General features: G+C 36.0%; 1 protein-coding gene and 1 pseudogene across 1 annotated transcript; both read right to left on the bottom strand.

The window, feature by feature from the left end:
* Nucleotides 1-91: 91 nt before the first annotated feature.
* LOC121234257 lies at nt 92-2,699 on the bottom strand (annotated as a pseudogene).
* A 6,766-nt stretch (nt 2,700-9,465) lies between these two features.
* On the bottom strand, nt 9,466-12,397 carry LOC121267025 (probable receptor-like protein kinase At2g23200). The gene is made up of 2 exons (XM_041170912.1): nt 9,748-12,397; nt 9,466-9,654 (listed from the first exon to the last, which is right to left on the bottom strand). Exon 1 carries the CDS (start codon nt 12,306-12,308, stop codon nt 9,768-9,770), a length of 2,541 nt encoding a protein of 846 aa, XP_041026846.1. The 5' UTR covers nt 12,309-12,397; the 3' UTR covers nt 9,466-9,654; nt 9,748-9,767.
* Between the last annotated feature and the right edge of the window lie 11,173 nt (nt 12,398-23,570).

The raw sequence follows: 23,570 nt of genomic DNA, 5'->3' as shown, positions 1-23,570 counted from the left end.
ACAAAAAACCAGTACTTCACAGAGGCAACACCTAACCGAAGTTTGTAGTAGTAGTGTAGATGCTAAAAAACTTGAATAGCATTATATGGTGTCATCGATCAATTCTCATCTGGGAGAAAACATCACTCGTTTTAAAGGAGGAGCCATCATCCGACATAACAGCAATATCATCGCTCTTTGATGTGCTAATCGAAGGAAACCGCCCAGCATTCTGCGACGACAATGCAGCTGAAACATCGATTGTGCTTTCCTCATGTGGTTCTATCCGCACTGCAGTTTGCTGAAGCTGTAATGCATATTCCAGGTCCCATAACACATCCGCCATTGCAGGCCGATCAGCACCGCATTCTTGTAAACATCTCTCTGCTGTCTCAATAAATTTTCTTTGGGAGTTTAGATGGATCTGACCCTCGAGTGAAGGATCAACAATCTCTTCAAGCGACCCTTCCTTCTTGCAGAACATTGCCCATTCCGCTAAATTCACTTGCTTTCCTTAAAGTGTGGAATCAATTGCTGGTCTTGCACATAATACCTCAAGAAGAACAATTCCAAATGCGTATACATCAGATTTTTCCGTCAACTGTTGGGACTTGATATACTCAGGATCAAGATAACCAATCGTGCCTTTAAGAACTGTGCTGAGATGGGTCTCATCAAGAGGACCTGCTTTCGAAAGGCCAAAATCAGCAACTTTAGCAACATAATGTTCATCAAACAAGATATTCGTGGACTTGACATCACGGTGTATTATTCCCCCAGCTGAACCTTTGTGGAGGTATTGAAGACCCTTTGCTGCACCAATGCAAATTTCAAGCCTTTGCTTCCAAGACAAACGAGGCACATCTGAGGCATAAAGATGATCCTTTAAAGTCCCATTTTCCATGAACTCATATATAATTATCATTTCAGACCTCTCTTCACAATACCCAATCAAGGAAACAAGATGGCGGTGGCGAATTTTGGAAAGAACCATAATCTCAGTTTGAAATTCTGGGAAGCCTTGGTTTGACCCTGGTTCACTCCGTTTCACAGCTACTTTTGTGCCATTCCCGAGAGTTCACCTATAGACATTCCTAAAGCCACCCTTACCAATCAGCAATTTCGAGTCGAAGATGTTGGTTGCAAATTGGATTTCAGCAAGAGGTCTCTTCAACTTGAGATTCAAATTAGGTATACTTCCCTTCTCCCCTGAGTGAGAACTCCCTCCTCCAAATACAGGAAGTGGTGACCATTCTGAAGTTTCTACGGGATTTGGATTCCTGCGTTTGTAAACCAAAAAGAGGACGGAAATGAAGATGCTGACTAGAACCAACCCTCCAAGAACTGAACCTAGTATAAGAAAGACATGTTTGTTCTTGCGCACGCTCACTGTAGGAACTGAACCTTGCTTCTCCTGTATCTCCATTATTTCTAATCCATTCAGATAGGCATTTGTTTCAGTAGAATCATTCCTAGGGCCTATACTGATATTCATCGTTTCAGAGCCATCAGAATCGACCACAAAGTCAAGGAAAAAAGGGACACTCGTGCCGTCAAAGTCGATTGAATCGACCTTCCAAATGAATTTACTATAAATATAAAGATTGAAGGAAAGAACAGCTTAAGTTGTACCGACAATGTCGCAGAAGTGAACTCGAACGAGGTGTCTAGCCCTTCTACACACTTGAAAGGCCCAGGTTACGTTGAAAAACTCAGATTGCACACTAGAACTATTATTTATCTCTTTTGCTGTCTACCGACAATAGCAGGGGTAGTATACTGGCTGGCAAAACCCGGTTGGTAATTAGGGCTACTGGAATATTGGCTTACAACCTTTGCCTTGTCTGGTTTATAGATGTAGTCGCTGTCCGGAACCCAGTTTCTCAATAGCATGTCGTCTTCCGGTGGGACTTTAGGGCCTCCAACATTTATCCTGTAAATGGTGTGTAAAGCCTTAGACAGCACACCTTTGTAATCATTGGTGCTTCTTGCAGCAGTAACATGTCGGGTTGTATCATTGATCAGATCGTCAGGGGCAAGGAAGACTTCCATGGCATTTATAAATGCAAACGATGATCCCCAGGGAACAAAATACACTTCGATTAGCCAGGATTGGGTATTCTAAGTAAGAATTCATCTGTTATAAGAGAGTTGCTATTGGTTTTGGCAGTGAAATTAAGCAACAGAAAGAACCCAGAAGTCCAGACATCAAAAAGCGCTGTAGAGAGATTTGTTTGAGTACTTGGGGATGAGAAAGCAAAGAAATGGAGGCGAACAAAATAAGTACCATGAGTGTCGATATCGAACTCATACGAAGGGTTCTGCATAAAAATTCTTGTTGTCTGATACAGGGATGATGTAGTTGAAGACTGGTAGCTGTCCATCGCAACACTGTTATGATCCGTAAAGGAAATGGAATTGGAAGTCGAGTCACTGGAATTCAAATCCCCGACGAAATTCCGTTGGCCGGCGTAGACGTTGTTAGCAGAGCCGCAATTGATGAAATACTTATCCGGGAGAGAGTAATCTGCCATGGACAGAAACAGGAGGGATGAGAACTGGAGGAGAGAAAAAAGAAGGGCGAACAGTGGCGTATGGAGTTGGTGGAACCTAAGCTTTTCCATGGAAACTGTGGAAAAAAGTTGCTTGCTTTCACTTGGAGCAAAGCTTATCTGAGAATTCTGGACCTTGAGGTTGAACAAGCTTGAAGGAGAGGTTCGGAATTTGGCCTTTACGGAGGACTTTGCAGTTGAAATATGGACCATTTTAATTTTCCAATATTGACAAGTCTGCATCAATTTATAAATAAATGATTTAAATACCCTTTATATTTAATAAACTGTTTACATAGAGTACAGGACAGTTTCGATTTTTTAAAGACCATAAAGCAGGTTTGAAAGTAAATGAAACGTTGAAAGCTTTGAACATTCCAAAATATATGAATTGTCTCCTGCAATTGGAAAGGGAATAGTTTAACACGTTGTTGTAAAATATGTGATGGAAAATGTTGTATATTAATAATTTTTCGTGGGGAAAGAGTAACCCAAAAGTTAGGAGTGTTTGGGGGTGATTTAGGTCTTGGAAAGTGGGAAGGAAATGATTGCGCGAGAGTAGGGGTAAAATCGTCATTTGGACTGTTAGTGGACCATTTGAAAGCTTTTTCAAAAGTAGAAGTATGACGTGCCATCCGGTTCATTCTTTTCGCTACCACCATTTATACATCTCTTCTTTGTCCAGTCATCCCGTGTAAATGGCGAGTAAACGGCTGATCTGGGATAATGCCATGTGAACTGATATTGAAAAAAAAAAAAAGCCAAAAAACAAAACAAAACTCTGGTTTTGGATTCCCGCTTTGATGCTCTACCTCAATCTCGTCTTTGGCGTGGTGTTGTTCCTTAGATCGTAAGCTTGCGTGGTCTTCAGCGTGGGTGATCTTCTTCGTGTGGGTGATCTTCGTTGTGTGGGTCTTTGTCACACGTCTTCTTCATTTTCCTGGGTTTGCTCTTATATTGTTGTGCTATTTAATTGCAGGAGTTAGGGAGCTTTAACAGTCTTCGGCTTCAAATCCGGAAGACGCCAACACGACATCTTCGACTCTCTCTCGAACGCTCTGGGATTTCGTGGTCTTCAAGTTTTCAAATCTTCAAGTGGAGCTGTGAACTGAGCCAGTCCAGCACGATGGATATCAGTGGATATCAATAGGAACGGGTACAATGGTAAAACATATTTTCTTGTTCAATTTTCATGATTTCTTTGTAGTATGTTGACAAAATATGTTGGTAGGAACAATATTGCACATTGGTTAAGTTTATTGATCAGAAATGCATATGTTCTGTGTGTATTTGGAAACCCAGCTCCATGTCATATGTTTATGCCGTGGAAATGCAGATTCATGTGTGAATGAAATTCATGTTTATGTGTAAAAAAAAAAAATCACATAATATTGCAAGTTTCTGAAATGCATAAGACTTGGTCGCTGCATGATATTGCAAGTTTATGAAAAAACACATAATTCATGTTTTTTTTATGTTTATGGTTTTCTTTTTTATTTTATTTTTCTCATATGATTGAAACAATTTTTCCCAGTGAGCGATTGTTCAACATACCAGAGGTTATCTCCCATGACAAATAAATACACATTTACGAGTGATCTTTGTGATTGCTAATTAAGCATGAAAAACTATGCCACTTGAACACATGATAATCTAAGCTGCCAATAAAAAATTTACACATTGTAATTTGAGATCATTTCCAATTTTGAGAATCAATATGCAATAAAGATTGGTGAGTTTAGATGGTTTTTGTACTTACTTGGGGAAACAAAAAATTAGAAAACAAAATGGTTTTTGTACCTTTTTGTTGAAGGATTCCCTTAGCTCCTACATCTTTTTCTCATGTACTTGTCATTTACATTTTACTTTATTTCAGAGGAAGAAAGAACGAAAGAAAAGATATGGGGCTTGAAACTTGACACAAGCAGGAAAATAGGGGTTGCTTTAAGATCCAGAAAATGTTTTAAAGAAGAGAGAAAAGAAAAACACAGTTTGTGGTATATATTTCTACCAACTTTAGTTCAGAGTTTGTGATATATATTTCTACCAACTTCGTGCGGAAGAAACAGAGAGAGGGAGGGAATTGGGGAGGGAAACTGAAGAGGAAAGCCGAGGAGACGAAAAACTGAGGAACGAGAAACAGCGATTTTCATTTTTGAACGAAACGGTGCATTGAACTGAGGAACATGAAGCAAGCGGTTTTCATTTTGAATGAAACGATTCTTTTTGTTTTTCCCATGTCAGCACCGTCTACATATTGACTATATGGGTAGACTGTATCTACCAGTTTTCCCATTTATATATGGAGGCATTGGTGGATCAGACGATTATTTATTTTCTGAATGATGCCACTCGTTTTAATCAAGAAAAAACTATCTTCTATGGTATGTGTAGTGTGTACACAACTAGCAGATTCATGAACTTTTTTTAATGTGTGAAACGTTTATATAAAATAAAAAAATAAAAAATTATAAAAATATAAATATACATAAAATTATATCTCAATAATTTGTTATAAACACAGAGAAATAAAATTCTAAAAAACACAACTTAATATATATTTTATGGAATAATATTAATTCATTATTATTTTTGTAATGACATATTTAGAATTTATTTTCTTTATAAAAATTATCAAGTGATCTTTTAGAATGTCATCTTTTCATTTAGTATATAAGCTAGTTTATCAAATTTCATGCAAAATCTATATATTTTCGTGTTACATTAAGCATATGATGGTATAATTGAAAACCTTAAATAAATTTTTTTCTTGTTCAATGAAGTCTAGAGGATTAAACCTCTCAACGATTTTTCATATAAATAATCAATCTTAAATAATTTTTCTTGTATTTTCACTCTAGATTTATACTACGAATGTAAATATTGTATAACAAAAAACTTTGAGATCTATATTAATAAAGTTATTATTTTTCTTAAACTTACTTTTAATTTAATTTTAGTGAGGCCACATCCTTGAAAATAGATAATATATAAATTATATAAAATTTTAGAACTATAGGAAAAAGAAAATGAAGAAAGATATTCTTAAGTATATTAAAATTTCAGAAAATTTTAGAGAACACACCAGGATCGTAAATTTTTTGGGAGACTATTTTTTATTTTTATAGAATTATGAATAAAATATAAGATATATCTTGAGTTTTTTAAAAAATTTGGGGGCCCTAGTCCTAACGTAGGTCCCTGCTGATAACTAGGATTACATAATGAGTTTATCTTTCTCACGTCGAATAAAACAATTTAATTCAATCAGACTTGTACCAGATAGATACGACTTAACGTTGCATAAATTAGTTTTCAATCTTCATGAGTATCGATCTAACCTTTGACTTGTATTTATGGTGGTTTTTATTGAACTTCAGTAAATAGTATTTAGAAATCAGGGTTTCTAAAGAATAGGGATTAAGCCTTTATGAGGGTTTAGGTCTATACGTTCCTTAATGTCGAAATAGGCTTCGTTTAGATATAAAAACAGTTTCATCTCATCTTATCTCATCTCATCATTATAATTTTATCAAATTTTTACATAAAATATAATAAATAATTAACTTTTTCAAATTTTAAAATAATAATAATATTAAAAATAATATTCTAACAATAATACTTTATTCAATTTTTATCGAAAACTATACCATCTCATGTAACAATACTGGAGGCAGAGGATGGAACGCTTTAACGTACTCAAGGGGACATAAGACAATTGGCGTATGTTTTCTTGACAAATATTATAAAAGCTTAAGGAGGAGACAGACTCCCTGACCCGAAAATATCAAGGAAATTGTGTTGCAAATGGATTATGAAATTTTGGTGCAGCGGGTAAAATTGTTTTCTTTCTCCTCCATTTGGCAGTTCTCAGTTGGATTGTCTCATTGTGCATAAATCTAAAGTTCCAAATTTTTTTAACATTAGCAGTTTTTATAGCCATAAATTGACTTGTTTTTTGCTTTCTTTCTTTGATCTATAGTGATAGTTATGCTTGCTTTGTGTTCTCCTATACTTTGAAGTTGAAAGGGATAGAAAATAAAAAATATAATATAAACGAAGATAGAGAAGAGAAAAAGTGGGAAAGAGATTTTGTTGGTTAAATCTTTACTTCCTCAATTGTTACTAAATACAAAGCATACATCCATATTAATATGGAAATTATATTGAGATAAGACAATAAATATATTAAACATTATGAAAATTATATCAAAATGATTTGATAACTATGAAAATCAAATTAATTTTTTTTTTTTTTTATGGAAAATTGAGTTCATTCATTCATCAGAGAAAAATTACATCCATAACCAGATATATACAGGAAAATTCTCAAATCGCAAGCAAATTACTGCATTTAGAGTTTCACCAGTACACAAATTCCTTTGTGACTTATATAGTCTTAACTACTTTTGTAGCTCTCTACAGACAAACCATCTAGGATATAGCATTCTACCTAAAACAGAGACTCATACCTCACCCACCATAGGGCTCTACAGACAAAATGTCCAAGAGATGATCCTATTTTTTTTTTTTTTAACTAAATAAAAGGAAACAACAATTAAAGTAGAAATATAGATTTGAAAATGACGAATTACAGATTAGATCTACTTCGATAGATTTCGAAATCAGCCATAAAAGTTAGATCTGAACAATTTGATCCTGTAATCCACCACTATTTTTCCAACGATCGGCCTAATAAGCATCTTGTACTGCTCGTACCTCACAAGAGGTGCCGAAGAACTGTAGATCTATATTTGCAGCCTTGAATAAAACAAAATAAATTAAGAAAATAAGAGATTAACTAGTTGGGATGAGAATTTCTTCCTGTTAACAAGTGGCAATTACCACCAAAGGAAAATGACAATAACATTAAGGTGGAAGAGGGGGGGATGGGTAGGGGTGTAGTTTGGGGATCAAAATTCTTTCTTATTCAATTTTAAACGGGAAAGAGATTGATATCTGAAGTGGGTTCTACAATATTTTTATTAATTTTAATTTTGTCCAAAAAAATCCTCACGGACAATAATAAATGTTGTAGGGATAGTTGAAGTCACACTTTTAGTCCTTGAGTTCATGTTTCCATCCCATCCCAATTCTATTTAGATTTGTCTATGGAGATGGAGATGGAGCTAGACTTTGTATAAAGTGGAGATTCAACTAACAAGATGGTGGACAATAAATTTAGAAGAAAAATTCTTCTCATCAGTCACTATTTACTATTCCACACAACGCTTTCTATGAAAAACACCATATGAAAAAAAGAAAAAGAAAAAGAAAAAACTGTCAGATGTGATGTATAAGGATGAATAGTGGTTGATGTATAGTATTCTTCAATTTAGAATACATTTATATAGTTTCACATGATCAACGGACCAAGGAGTAGTTTGCACTACTAATTTTCCAACTTGTATTAGCAATAAATCAATGTCCTTTGTGATATTGATGTGAAACTATGAAGGTTTCGACCACCCAAATTCATATAATTTGGTGCCGACTTTTAGAACTGAATGAAATACATGCACAGCACAGCAGCAAGCTGATGTGTTGTACGATCGATCATTTATGGTTTTAGTGTGAAACTTTCTTGCCATTGATTCTATCATATAATAGTGAGAATCAGAAACAAAAGACTGAAGACTGTCCAAAAAATCCTGAAAACAAGTAATATCATGTTGCTTTGTATTGTTATAAGCGGTTTTGGGAGGAAAAGTTTGCCACTCCACTCCCAAATAGAAGGCCAAGTTACATGGACTTTGTACCTGCACCTTCAAAGGCTTGGTGGGCTAAAGGTAGAGGAAAAAGTTAGGGATCTCGCTCCAAGCTATCGCTCTCAATTATTATTTTTTTTTACTTAGCGATTAAGAAAGTTTTGTTTAATAATATTATAAATTTTTTTCTTTCGTTAAAAATATTTAAAAGTATTAAAAAGTCATAAAGAAAAAAATTGAAATGGCCTAACAGGAGCCCCAGCAGTGGGTGGGTGTAGACCTACGCAAAGGTAAAATACATACATACATACATATATATATATATATATATATATATATATATCATATATGTATATATTCTTTCTAATCTAGAACCAGAACTTTGAAGGGTATTTAATAACAGTTTTCGTTACGCCTTTTGAAAGGTAACTAGGCCTCATTTGGATTGAGATATGGGATGAGATGGTTTATGAATAGTAGTGAGTTTGTGAGTTAAATTTTGTGAATAGTAATAAATAATAGTGAGATGATCTCAACTTATCTCTCAATCTTAAAAGTACTTAAAAGAACCATGGTCCAATACTCAAGGAAAGGCTCATTTAGCAGCGGAACTAAGGTTGCTGTTTCAAGAGTAGAAAAAATCCAGGACATTTTCATTTTCTTGGCCCAAATTTTCGAAGTTCTTAATCTTCACTTCCGCCTTTTTGGAGGTAAATTCTAACCTAATCACTTAAATGAAAAAACTTGTCATTAAAGTGCAGATCCACACGATTCTAAGCAATAAAAAAGTCATCAATGGCAGATTTACTGGAAACTTGACGACCTCAGAAATGGAAATAACCATTAATATCATTCTGATGCAGTATCTCTACAAATAAGATTTTTTCTTCCAAATGGAATTGAAGTCTCAACAAATTCAGACAAGACAACCAGGAAACCTCAATGACTCCACAAACTTTGGAGTCGTCCACTGCTGTCTGTCAAAATAGTTTCCAACATCCAGAGTTTGCTGTGCATGATAGTTTTGGATCTATATTCAACAGATTTAGTGGGTGTTGAAGATGAATTGAGAGACAGGGCAAGAGAGAATCCCGTTTTCCGGCTCCCTCTTTAGGTATTCTATAGGTTGGGAGCACTGCAGGGAACTTTTCCCAGCACCTGAAAAATAAAATCTCACCACTTCTATTCACCAGTAAATTATATATATTAAACAGGGAATTGGTAACTTACCAAGAAATATAACACATCTTTACAATTATTTTTAAGAGAAAATAAAATACAAAAGGAGAGAGTGAAAGTGCCAACACTTCAAAAGGAACATTACTGTCCATCATCCAAAGTCAAGCAAAAAGCTATCCGCAATATTGAGGAAATCAACTAGGATCTCCTAAAACATGTTCGAATCAGAGGCACTGCTAGCAAGACCCAAAATTCAAAATTGACTTCACAAAGGCATACCTAACAAACTTATAAGGCTTAAAGTAACTTAAAAGTTGCGTTATTACTAGACCAGAAAGACCAAGTTTCATTATCTGGCGTCATCGATTTTCATCTGGGAGAAAACATCACATGCTTTAACGTAGGAGCCATCATCCATCATAACAGGCATATCGCTTTCATCCATCGTAATGCTAAATGAAGCCAACCGCTGTACATTGGGCAATGCCAATCCTGCTAAACCATCGACTGCACTGTCCTCATGTGGTTCTCTCCGCATTGCAGTTTGCTGAAGCTGTAATGCATATTCCAAGTCCCAGACCACATCATCCATGGTGGGGCGATCAGCGCCTAATTCTTGTAAACATTTCTCTGCCGTCTCAATAAATCTTCTTTGGGAGTTTGGATCAATCTGACCCTTGAGGGAAGGATCAACAATCTCTTCAAGCGTCCCTTCCTTCTTGCAGAGCATTGCCCATTCAGCCAAATTCACTTGCTTCCCGGAAAGCATGGCATTAATTGCTGGCCGTGCACATAGCACCTCGAGAAGAACCACTCCAAATGCATACACATCAGATTTTTCCGTCAACTGTTGGGACCTAATATACTCAGGATCGAGATAACCAAACGTGCCTTTGACAATTGTACTGACATGGGTCTCATCAAGAGGACCTGTTTTCGAGAGGCCAAAGTCCGCAACTTTAGCAACATAATGTTCATCAAGCAAGATATTAGTGGACTTGACATCACGGTGTATTATTCCCCCAGCTGAACCTTTGTGGAGGTATTGAAGACCCCTTGCTGCACCAATGCATATCTCAAGCCTTTGCTTCCAAGACAAACGAGGCAAATCTGAAGCATATATATGATCCTTTAAAGTCCCCTTTTCCATGAACTCATAGACAAGTATCATCTCAGATCTCTCCTCACAATACCCAATCAAGGAAACAAGATGGCGGTGGCGAATTTTGGAAAGAACCATGATTTCCGTTTGGAATTCTGGGAAGCCTTGGTTTGACCCTGGCTCACTCCGTTTCACAGCAATTTTTTGGCCATGTCTGAGAGTTCCCCTATAGACATTCCCAAAGCCACCCTTACCAATCAGCAACCTCGTGTCGAAGTTGTTTGTCGCATATAGGATTTCAGCAAGAGGTACCTTCAATGCGAGATTAAAATTAGGCAGAAGGGAGCCATTTGTGGTTCCCTCAGTCGCCCTGCTGTGCGTACTCCCAACTCCAAATACAGGTATTGGTGACCAGTCCGAGTTTTCCCCTGGCTTTTCCTTCCTGCATTTGAAAACCAAAAAGAATCCAACTGCCAAAATGCAGATTAGAACCAACCCTCCAAGCACCGAAACAACTACAAGAAAAGTATGTTTGTTCTTCCGCTCACTCACTGCAGGAACTGAACCCGACGTCTCCAGTATCTCCATTATTTCTAGCCCATTCAGATAGGCATTTATTTCAGGAGAATCATCCCTAGGGCCTATACTTATATTCATAGTTCCCGAATCATCAGAATCAACCATAAATTTGTCATAGAATGGAATATTTAACTCGACAACATACTCGTAGGAATCGATTATCTTGTTGAACCTACCATAAATATAAAGATTGAATCTTAGAACATTAACTGATGTCCCAACAATGTCACAGAAGTGAACACGAACGAGGTGTCTAGCATTCTTACGCACATTAAAACCCCAGGTTATGTTGAAAAAATCAGCTTGCGTGGTAGAATTGGTATCCATCTTTCGTGCAGTCTGGTAGACAATATCAGGAGCAGTATACCGACTGGCAAAACCCGGTTGGTAATTAGGGCTACTGGATTGGGTTACAACCTTTGCCTTGTCTGGATTATAGATGTAGTCGCTGTCCGGAACCCAGTTTCTCAATAGCGTGTCGCTTTCCGGTTTGACATTAGGGCCTCCAACATTTATCCTGTAAATGGTGTGTAAAGCCTTAGACAGCACACCCTTGTAATCATTGGTGCTTCCTGCAGCAGTAACATGTCGGGCTGTATCATTGATCAGATCGTCAGGGGCAAGGAAGACTTCCATGGCATTTATAAATGCAAACGATGATCCCCGAGGAACAAAATACACTTTAAATTTGCCAGGATTGAGTATGCTAAGTAAGAATTCCTTTATTATAGGAGAGTCGCTACTGGTTTTGGCAGTGAAATTAAGCAACAGTGAGAACCCGGAAGTCCAGACGTCAAAAAGCGCTGTGGAGAGATCAGTTGGAGTACTTGGGGAGGAGAAAGCAAAGAAATGGAGGCGAACAAAATAAGTACCATTAGTGTCGATATCGAACTCATACGAAGAGTTGTGCAAAAAAACTCTTGCTGTCTGATACAGAGGTGATGCAGTTGAAGACTGGTCGCTGTTAATCGCGACTCTGTTCTGATCTGTAAAGGAAATGGAATTGGAAGTCGAGTCACCGGAATTCAAATCCCCGACGAAATTCCGTTGGCCGGTGTAGACGTTGGTAGCAGAGCCGCAATTGATGAAATACTTATCTGGGAGAGAGTAATCTGCCATGGATAGAAACTGGAGGGATGAGAAGTGGAGGAGATAAAAAAGAAGGGCAAACAGAGGCGTATGGAGTTGGTGGAACCTAAGCTTTTCCATGGAAACTGTGGAAAAAAGTTGCTTGCTTTCACTCGGAGCAAAGCTTATCTGAGAATTCTGGACCTTGAGGTTGAACAAGCTTGAAGGAGAGGTTCGGAATTTGGCCTTTACGGAGGACTTTGCAGTTGAAATATGGACCATTTTAATTTTCCAATATTGACAAGTCTGCATCAATTTATAAGTCAATGATTTAAATACCCTTTATATTTAATAAACTGTTTACATAGAGTAGAGGACAGTTTCGGTTTTTTGGGACCATAAATCAGGTTTGAAAGTAATTGAAACGTTGAAAGCTTTGAACTTTCCAAAATATATGAATTGTGTCTTTGCAATTGGGAAGGGAATAGTTTTTGGCATTAATTTGGGAGCCCACTCCCCACCCTCCTGATTGCTCCGTCTACTCCAGATAATATTTTAAATTTTTAAATAAAATAAAAGAAATAATTCAATTTTTTTAAATTTTAAAATAAAAATAATATTAAAAAATATAATTTAATAATATTTTATTTAATTTTTAATTTTAATCTCAATTTATTTTATCTGAATTTCGTTGATGTTGCCGCGCACTCACTGTGTTAAGTGTGGTAGGACAGGGACTTGGAAAGTGGGAAGGAAATGATTGCAAGAGAGTAGGGGTAAAATCGTCATTTGGGCTTTTAGTGGACCATTTCAAAGCTTTCAAAAGTAGAAGTATGAGGTGCCATCCGGTTCATTCGTTTTGCTACCACCCTTTATATATATATATATATATGCAGGTATTGATGGATAGAATATGAAAAAAAATAAAAAATAAAAATGATGAATAGACCTTTTTCAAAACAATTGAAGTATATTTTCTTGGCAAATATTATAAAAGTTTCAGGAGGAGACAGACTCCCTGACATGAAAATATCAAGGAAATTGTGTTGCAAAAGGATTATGAAACTTTAGTGCAGCGTGTAAAATTGTTTTCTTTCTCCCCCATTTCGCAGTTCTCAGTTGGACTGTCTCATTAGCAGTTTTTATAGCCATAATTGACTTGTTTTTTGCTTTCTTTCTTTGATTTATAGTGATTGTTATACTTGCTTTTTGTTTTCCTATACTATGGAGTTGAAAGGGATAGAAAATAAAATATAATATAAAAAGAGATAGAGAAGAGAAAAAAAAGGAAATGAATTTTGATGGCTATACCTTTAATTTTTTAATTGTTACTGAATATAAATCATACGTCCTTATCAATATGGAAATTACATTGAGATGATACAATAAATATATTAAACATTATTAAAATTATATCAAAGTGATTTGATAACTATATAAATCAAATTAAATTATTTTTTTTATGAAAAATTGAGTTCATTCATTAATTAGAGAAAAATTACATTCATGACTAGATACATACAGGAAAATTCTCAGATCACAAGCCAATTACTATATTTGGAATTCTACCAGCATACAAATTCTTTTATAATTGGTATGGTCTTAACTACTGTTGTAACTCTTTATAGACAAATCATCTAAAAGATAGCACCCTGCCTAAAATAGAAACTCATACCCCACCCCCCATAGGACTCTACGGAAAAAAGTCTAAGCGATGATCTTTTTTTTTTTTTCTTTTTTAACTAAACTAAAGGAAACAACAATGAAAGCAGAAAAATAGATGTGAAAATGACGAATTACAGTTTAGATCTACTCTGATAGACTTCGAAATCAGCCATAAAAGTTAGATCTGAACGATTTAATCTAGTGATCCGCCACTATCTTTCCAACGATTGGCCTAGAAAGCATCTTAACCTCATAGTTGTTGAGGGATTAAAAGAGATTCATGATTCCATAACCCGAGTCCGCAACATTGTACGATGTGTGAGGGGTTCCCCTCAAAGGCTTGCCAAGTTTAAGGCAATAGCAGAAGATTTGAAGATTGAATGTTCTAGTATGCTGTGCTTGGACGTTCCGACTCGATGGAATTCTACATACATGATGTTGGATGTGGCACAGAAGTACCAAAAAGCATTCGAGCGGATGGAGGTCGAGGATGGGGGCCTGAGGTATGCTTTGTTGGAGCCAGCAGGACAGGGGCTCGGTGCGCTGGACGCACATGATTGGACCAGTGTGAGTTATTTTGTTGAATTTTTAAGAACTTTTTATGAGATAACCATGCGGCTATCTGGATCCAAATATACGACTGCGAACTCATTTTTCAGCGAGTTCTCAGAGCTTCACTTCCAGTTGGAAAATAGTTGTACTGACTCTGCTGGATTGTTATCTGCTATGGCTACGAGGATGAAGATCAAATATGATAAATATTGGGAGAATATTGAGAAGATAAATAGATGGCTATTTGTGGCTGTGATCCTTGACCCCCGAGTTAAGTTGGCCGTTCTAGAATTTTAGGTAAATTCCATCCTCTGGGCAGTGAAGGCTGCAGAGTTTATTAAATTGCTAAAAAGTGATGTTGATGACTTATATCATCACTACAGTACTAGTGCTCAGCCTTCATCCGCAGTTGGTATCTCCTCACATTCGAGGCTGACAGGATTGACAGTTTCCTCAAGTGATACTGACCCATCTGTAGGGGTTAGAGGCAATCGTATTATACATCAGTATCATCAACTCATGTCAACAAGGAATATTATGCATTGTATATCTGAGGTTGAACGATATTTTATGGAAGTTGTCGAGGCACCTAGTGATGTATTTCAGTTATTAACTTGGTGGAAAGTAATTCCACCAAGTATCCAGTCCTTTCCCGCGTGGCCCGAGATGTGCTAGCCATTCCTGTCACTACGGTTGCCTCAGAGTCGGCATTTAGCACTGGAGGTCGCGTGTTGGATGCTTATCGGAGTTCATTGTCACCGTCAACCGTGGAGGCCCTCGTTTGCACACAGAATTGGATAAGTGAAACGCCTATTGGACTAGATACCATTGGCGTTGATGCCGAGAGCTATAGGCTTGAATCGTGTAAGTTTATATGCTTTTAAATGATGATTTAATTATTTTAATGTTTCTAACTTCTACTTTTTATAATTTTATAGATCTAATTGTTAACCCTAACATAATTACAGATGATTGAGAGTCTGGAACGGACACTACTTGAGAGTTGGGATGGAGTTGAGAGAACCTCATTTCTTGGTAAGAATCAAATTATTCTTTTACCGTATTCAATTTTTTATTATCAATTTTTTTTCATCTATTGATTGCTACTTTCTATCTTCATTTCAGGCATGACTAATGGAACAAAAATTATTTGAGTGAAATCCGTGTTTAATCGAATTGTAGTTATATTTCAAATTATAGTCATATTGTTATTACGTTATAAATGTGACTATTATAACTTATGGCTACATCATACATGTTATTTACTTTTTAAACTATTTATATAGTTATATTTATGTAGTTATATCTCGAGCAAAGACGTGAGATAAGTACTCTTTATTCTATAATTTCTATTAGTACTTATCCATCCTCTCTCAAACGTTTAGAATTTATTATCCAACTGAAATTAATCGAATTATAGAAATTCGTACCATCATTCTTTTTTATAAAATTTTAAATTTATGTAATTTTCAACTCATGAGTCATGAGCACTTTTAATGCTAAATTTCAGGCGGACATAAAACAAATTAAAGATATAATCAAAATTCAGTAACAAAATCAGAACGAATATTTAAATTATTGAAAACTCTTGAATAAACCAAATATTTGTAGATCGTTCACTTTTAAAAAAAATATATATGTTGCTCACTATTTGAAACGAAATTGAACAATAAAATTTAAATAATAATAAAAAAAAGAATTTCCGAAATTGAGTTCGGAAATTTTGTTCGGAGTCCGAGCTCCGAGCTCCGTTCGGAACTCCCTCCGAACTCCGATCGGAGTTCCGATCGGAGTTCGAAGCTCCGACCTCCGATCGGAATCGGACTCCGACTACGTTTGGAGTCGGAGTCGGAGGGGAAATTCGGCTCCGACTTTTGTCAGAGTCGGAGGTCGGAAATGACAACTCCGACTCCGTCGGAGTCAGAGCCCACCCCTAGGCCCAGGTTACGTTGAAAAACTCAGATTGCACACTAGAACTATTATTTATCTCTTTTGTTGTCTGGTAAACAATAGCAGGGGTAGTATACTAACTGGCAAAACCCGGTTGGTAATTAGGGCTATTGGAATATTGGCTTACAACCTTTGCCCTGTCTGGTTTATAGATGTAGTCGCTGTCCGGAACCCAGTTTCTCAATAGCATGCCGTCTTCCGGTGGGACTTTAGGGCCTCGAACATTTATCCTGTAAATGGTGTGCAAAGCCTTAGACAACACACCTTTGTAATCATTGGTGCTTCTTGCAGCAGTAACATGTCGGGTTCTATCATTGATCAGATCGTCAGGGGCAAACTTCCATGGCATTTATAAATGGAAACGATGATCCCCAGGGAACAAAATACACTTCGAATTAGCTAGGATTGGGTATTCTAAGTAAGAATTCATCTGTTATAAGAGAGTTGCTATTGTTTTTGGCAGTGAAATTAAGCAACAGAAAGAACCCAGAAGTCCAGACATCAAAATGCGCTGTGGAGAGATTTGTTTGAGTACTTGGGGATGAGAAAGCAAAGAAATGGAGGCGAACAAAATAAGTACCATGAGTGTCGGTATCGAACTCATACGAAGAGTTCTGCATAAAAATTCTTGTTGTCTGATACAGGGATGATGTAGTTGAAGACTGGTAGCTGTCCATCGCAACACTGTTCTGATCCGTAAAGGAAATGGAATTGGAAGTCGAGTCACTGGAATTCAAATCCCTGACGAAATTCCGTTGGCCGGCGTAGACGTTGTTAGCAGAGCCGCAATTGATGAAATACTTATCCGGGAGAGAGTAATCTGCCACGGACAGAAACATGAGGGATGAGAACTGGAGGAGAGAAAAGAGAAGGGCGAACAGAGGCGTATGGAGTTGGTGGAACCTAAGCTTTTCCATAGAAACTGTGGAAAAAAGTTGCTTGCTTTCACTTGGAACAAAGCTTATCTGAGAATTCTGGACCTTGAGGTTGAACAAGCTTGAAGGAGAGGTTCAGAATTTAGACTTTATGGAGGACTTTGCAGTTGAAATATGGACCATTATAATTTTCCAATATTGACAAGTCTGCATCAATTTATAAATAAATGATTTAAATACCCTTTATATTTAATAAACTGTTTACATAGAGTACAAGACAGTTTCGATTTTTTAAAGACCATAAAGCAGGTTTGAAAGTAATTGAAACGTTGAAAGCTTTGAACATTCCAAAATATATGAATTGTCTCCTGCAATTGGAAAGGGAATAGTTTAACACGTTGTTGTAAAATATGTGATGGAAAATGTTGTATATTAATAATTTTTCGTGGGGAAAGAGTAACCCAAAAGTTAGGAGTGTTTGGGCCTGGGGGGTGATTTAGGTCTTGGAAAGTGGGAAGGAAATGATTGCGCGAGAGTAGGGGTAAAATCGTCATTTGGACTGTTAGTGGACCATTTGAAAGTTTTTCAAAAGTAGGAGTATGACGTGCCATCCGGTTCATTCTTTTCGCTACCACCATTTATACATCTCTTCTTTGTCTAGTCATCCCGTGTAAATGGCGAGTAAACGGCTGATCTGGGATAATGCCATGTGAACTGATATTGAAAAAAAAAAAAAGCCAAAAAACAAAACAAAACTCTGGTTTTGGATTCCCGCTTTGATGCTCGACCTCAATCTCGTCTTTGGCGTGGTGTTGTTCCTTAGATCGTAAGCTTGCGTGGTCTTCAGCGTGGGTGATCTTCTTCGTGTGGGTGATCTTCGTTGTGTGGGTCTTTGTCACACGTCTTCTTCATTTTCCTGGGTTTGCTCTTATATTGTTGTGCTATTTAATTGCAGGAGTTAGGGAGCTTTAACAGTCTTCGGCTTCAAATCCGGAAGACGCCAACACGACATCTTTGACTCTCTTTCGAACGCTCTGGGATTTCGTGGTCTTCAAGTTTTCAAATCTTCAAGTGGAGCTGTGAACTGAGCCAGTCCAGCACGATGGATATCAGTGGATATCAATAGGAACGCGTACAATGGTAAAACATATTTTCTTGTTCAATTTTCATGATTTCTTTGTAGTATGTTGACAAAATATGTTGGTAGGAACAATATTGCACATTGGTTAAGTTTATTGATCAGAAATGCATATGTTCTGTGTGTATTTGGAAACCCAGCTCCATGTGTGAATGAAATTCATGTTTGTGTAAAAAGAAAAATCACATAATATTGCAAGTTTCTGAAATGCATAAGACTTGGTCGCTGCATGACATTGCAAGTTTCTGAAAAAACACATAATTCATGTTTTTTTTTTTATGTTTATGGTTTTCTTTTTTATTTTATTTTTCTCATATGATTGAAACAATTTTTCCCAGGGAGCGATTGTTCAACATACCAGAGGTTATCTCCCATGACAAATAAATATACATTTACGAGTGATCTTTGTGATTGCTAATTAAGCATGAAAAACTATGCCACTTGAACACATGATAATCTAAGCTGCCAATAAAAAATTTACACATTGTAATTTGAGATCATTTCCAATTTTGAGAATCAATATGCAATAAAGATTGGTGAGTTTAGATGGTTTTTGTACTTACTTGGGGAAACAAAAAATTAGAAAACAAAATGGTTTTTGTACCTTTTTGTTGAAGGATTCCCTTAGCTCCTACATCTTTTTCTCATGTACTCGTCATTTACATTTTACTTTATTTCAGAGGAAGAAAGAACGAAAGAAAAGATATGGGGCTTGAAACTTGACACAAGCAGGAAAATAGGGGTTGCTTTGAGATCCAGAAAATGTTTTAAAGAAGAGAGAGAAGAAAAACAGAGTTTGTGGTATATATTTCTACCAACTTTAGTTCAGAGTTTGTGATATATATTTCTACCAACTTCGTGCGGAAGAAACAGAGAGAGGGAGGGAATTGGGGAGGGAAACTGAAGAGGAAAGCCGAGGAGACGAAAAACTGAGGAACGAGAAACAGCGATTTTCATTTTTGAACGAAACGGTGCATTGAACTGAGGAACATGAAGCAAGCGGTTTTCATTTTGAATGAAACGATTCTTTTTGTTTTTTCCATGTCAGCACCGTCTACATATTGACTATATGGGTAGACTGTATCTACCAGTTTTCCCATTTATATATGGAGGCATTGGTGGATCAGACGATTATTTATTTTCTGAATGATGTCACTCGTTTTAATCAAGAAAAAACTATCTTCTATGGTATGTGTAGTGTGTACACAACTAGCAGATTCATGAACTCCTTTAAATGTGTGAAATGTTTATATAAAATAAAAAAATAAAAAAAATAAAAAATTATAAAATATAAATATACATAAAATTATATCTCAATAATTTGTTATAAACACAGAGAAATAAAATTCTAAAAAACACAACTTAATATATATTTTATGGAATAATATTAATTCATTATTATTTTTGTAATGACATATTTAGAATTTATTTTCTTTATAAAAATTATCAAGTGATCTTTTAGAATGTCATCTTTTAATTTAGTATATAAACTAGTTTATCAAATTTCAAGCAAAATCTATATATTTTCATGTTACATTAAGCATATGATGGTATAATTGAAACCTTAAATAATTTTTTTTCTTGTTCAATGAAGTCTAGAGGATTAAATCTCTCAACGATTTTTCATATAAATAATCAATCTTAAATGATTTTTCTTGTATTTTCACTCTAGATTTATATTACGAATGCAAATATTGTATAACAAAAAATTTTGAGATCTATATTAATAAATTTATTATTTTTCCTAAACTTACTTTTAATTTAATTTTAGTGAGGCCACATACTTGAAAATATATAATATATAAAAATTATACAAAATTTTGAAACTATAGGAAAAAGAAAATGAAGAAAGATATTTCTAAGTATATTAAAATTTCAGAAAATTTTAGAGAACATACCAGGATTGTAAATTTTTTGGGAGATTATTTTTTATTTTTATAGAATTATGAATAAAATATAAGATATATCTTGAGTTTTTTAAAAAATTTGGGGGCCCTAGTCCTAACGTAGGTCCCTGCTGATAACTAGGATTACATAATGAGTTTATCTTTCTCACGTCGAATAAAACAATTTAATTCAATCAGACTTGTACCAGATAGATACGACTTAACGTTGCATAAATTAGTTTTCAATCTTCATGAGTATCGATCTAACGTTTGACTTGTATTTATGGTGGTTTTTATTGAACTTCAGTAAATAGTATTTAGAAATCAGGGTTTCTAAAGAATAGGGATTAAGCCTTTATGGGGGTTTAGGTCTATACGTTCCTTAATGTCGAAATAGATTCTGTTTGGATATAAAAACGATTTTATCTTATCTCATCTTATCGTTATAATTTTATCAAATTTTTACATAAAATAATAAAATATAATACATAATGAACTTTTTTAAATTTTAAAATAATAATAATATTAAAAATAATATTCTAACAATAATACTTTATTCAACTTTTATAAAAAACTGTACCATCTCATGTAACAATACTGGAGGCAGAGGATGGAACGCTTTAACGTACTCAAGGGGACATAAGACAATTGGCGTATGTTTTCTTGGCAAATATTATAAAAGCTTAAGGAGGAGACAGATTCCCCGACCCGAAAATATCAAGGAAATTGTGTTGCAAATGGATTATGAAATTTTGGTGCAGCGGGTAAAATTGTTTTCTTTCTCCTCCATTTCGCAGTTCTCAGTTGGACTGTCTCATTGTGCATAAATCTAAAGTTCCAAATTTTTTTAACATTAGCAGTTTTTATAGCCATAAATTGACTTGTTTTTTGCTTTCTTTCTTTGATCTATAGTGATAGTTATGCTTGCTTTTTTTTTTTTTTTTTTTTTTTAAAGAGCCGAAGGTCACATGTCTAATAGTGACCCCGTCCCAATTTTATTAATACCCTCACTTATGGCGGAGGAATACCATGATTACATCCAGAGGTCTGGGGTTACAAATATAGAACTAAGCCCAAAACCAAACCTCAAAAAATCAACTTAATTTAAAAACAGGGCAATACAAAACCAAAGGATACAAAACCAAAGGATACCTGGATCGATGTCCCCCCTAGCCAACTCTACGAACTTTACGAATATAGGAAAAACCCCATCTATCAAGTCTAATATTACCTCTAATGGGAGCAGGCAACTCAGATAACGTAGCCCAAGAACCAGTTAAACCTTTTGCCCCCATTTTAGCCAAACCATCAGCAACCGAATTACTTTCTCTGTAACAATGAACTAAAGAAACTTGAAGCCCAACTATCCTTTGTTGTACTTCTTCCCAATAATCCTCCATATACCATAGCCCACATCTCTGATCCCTCAACCAGTTAAGTACTAACAAAGAATCCAATTCAATTTCCACACATACAAAACCCAACTGATCAATGTGTCGAAGCCCATGGAGTAAACCCATCAATTCAGCAAAGTTATTAGAATTATAACCAGTCATAACGGCAAACCCACAAATCAAATTCCCTTTATAATCCCTAATAATTCCACCCGCACCCGAAGCACCGGGATTTCCCAGAGAACAACCATCCACATTCAACTTAACCCAACCTGGCTTAGGATGTTTCTACATAACCGAAATGGCAATCTCCTTTCTCATGGAAGTTAAGGGCAAATTGAAACATTGTAAAATACCTTCATCTCGCTGAGTAAGCACATTTACCTCCCTAAGCTTTAAAGCAATCCAAGACACCCAATATTTTATGGAACACCAAACCTGTTGGACCGAATCCCTCACACCTTCCATCCTAGCCTTACAACGACGCCCCCATAACCTCCAAGTAATGATAGCCGGGAGAATACCAAATAATTGTCCAGGACGATTAGAAGTCCTCGCCCTCCTATGCCAGCAATCCACCCTATGTCTCCATGAACTACCTACCAACAAAGGAACTCCCAGAACAACTGAGCAAATTCTCCAAATTTTTTCTGCAAACTCCCCTCTCGCAAGAATATGATTAAGGTCCTCATAACCATATGACAAACAACAATCACAACGGGAAACTATAGGAATACCAATTTTCCGTATACGATCATCCACCGGCAAACAATCATGAATGGCCTTCCATATTGTAATCGAAATTTTTTTTGGAAGAGCTGGGTTCTAGACCCATTTTGCCCAAGGAAATTCTAGACCCCTTGAACGAATACAATTCCATGCGCTTTTAGAAGAAAATTTCCCATCAGCATTTGGGAGCCATATTAGAACATCTCGCCCATCTTTAATCCTCTCCAGCTGCAAAATAATATCTTCAGCTTTTTGATAACCAATCAACCGAGTAAATAACTCCAAGTTCCAACCCAATTCAGTTTTACAATCTTCCAATTTAAGATTCAGCAAATCAGAAATCTGGGTACTCTCACTTAAAGGAGAAGTATCATGCCAATTATCATGCCAAAAAAATAGATTTCCCTCCCTCACTTTCCATTTAGAATGAATTTGCACAAGAGGAATATTCTGTAACAACAACTTCCAAAAAAGGGACCCTTTCTTTGGATCCACCATAGAAAAATATCTATCCCCAACATATTTAGCATGAAAAAAATTGGACCAAAGAGAATTACCTTGCAATAAATTCCAAGCTAGCTTCATATGTAAAGATGACTGTACTTCTCTCAGATTTCTGATTCCCATACCACCTTTCGAAATCGGCTTACAAATATCATCCCAGGAACACCATTTTTTCTTAGGTTTACCATCTTTTACTTCCCATAAAAAAGTACTAATGATTCTTTGATTTTTCTCAAAGACGGAACTAGGTGTCCTTAATATTGACAGACTATGCACAGGAATACTTTGGAGCACATGTTTGATAAGAATCAACCGTGCCCCACTGGATAACAATCTGGCTTGCCAACCCTCCAACTTGGCCTGTACTTTAGCAATCAAATCATCAAAATGCACAATCTTCTGTCTACTTGAAATAATAGGAACACCCAAATATTTGAAAGGAAAACATCCTTCCACAAAACCAGTGAAACGGATAAGGTCCCTACGTCTAGACAAAGAAATCTGCGAAGAAAAGAAAATATTGGATTTCCTTTGATTAACAACTTGACCCGACCATCGTTCATAAGTCTTCAAAACCTCCATAATAGTTCTTAAAGAAGCCTTTCCTCCATTACAAAATAGCATCATATCATCAGCGTAAAGCAGATGAGAAATAATAAGGGATCCCCTCGAATGATAAAATGGAATAATTTTACCCATATCCACCTGTT

The sequence above is a fragment of the Juglans microcarpa x Juglans regia genome, chromosome 1D, assembly GCF_004785595.1.
Source record: "Juglans microcarpa x Juglans regia isolate MS1-56 chromosome 1D, Jm3101_v1.0, whole genome shotgun sequence".
NCBI classification, from domain to species: Eukaryota; Viridiplantae; Streptophyta; class Magnoliopsida; order Fagales; family Juglandaceae; genus Juglans; species Juglans microcarpa x Juglans regia.
Note: the sequence above shows the minus strand (reverse complement) of the source record. Positions and strands in the feature narration are given on the sequence as shown.

Coding starts and splice junctions, on each gene's coding strand:
- LOC121267025 (XM_041170912.1), bottom strand. CDS start 12,308: ATGGAAAAGCTTAGGTTCCACCAACTCCATACGCCTCTGTTTGCCCTT.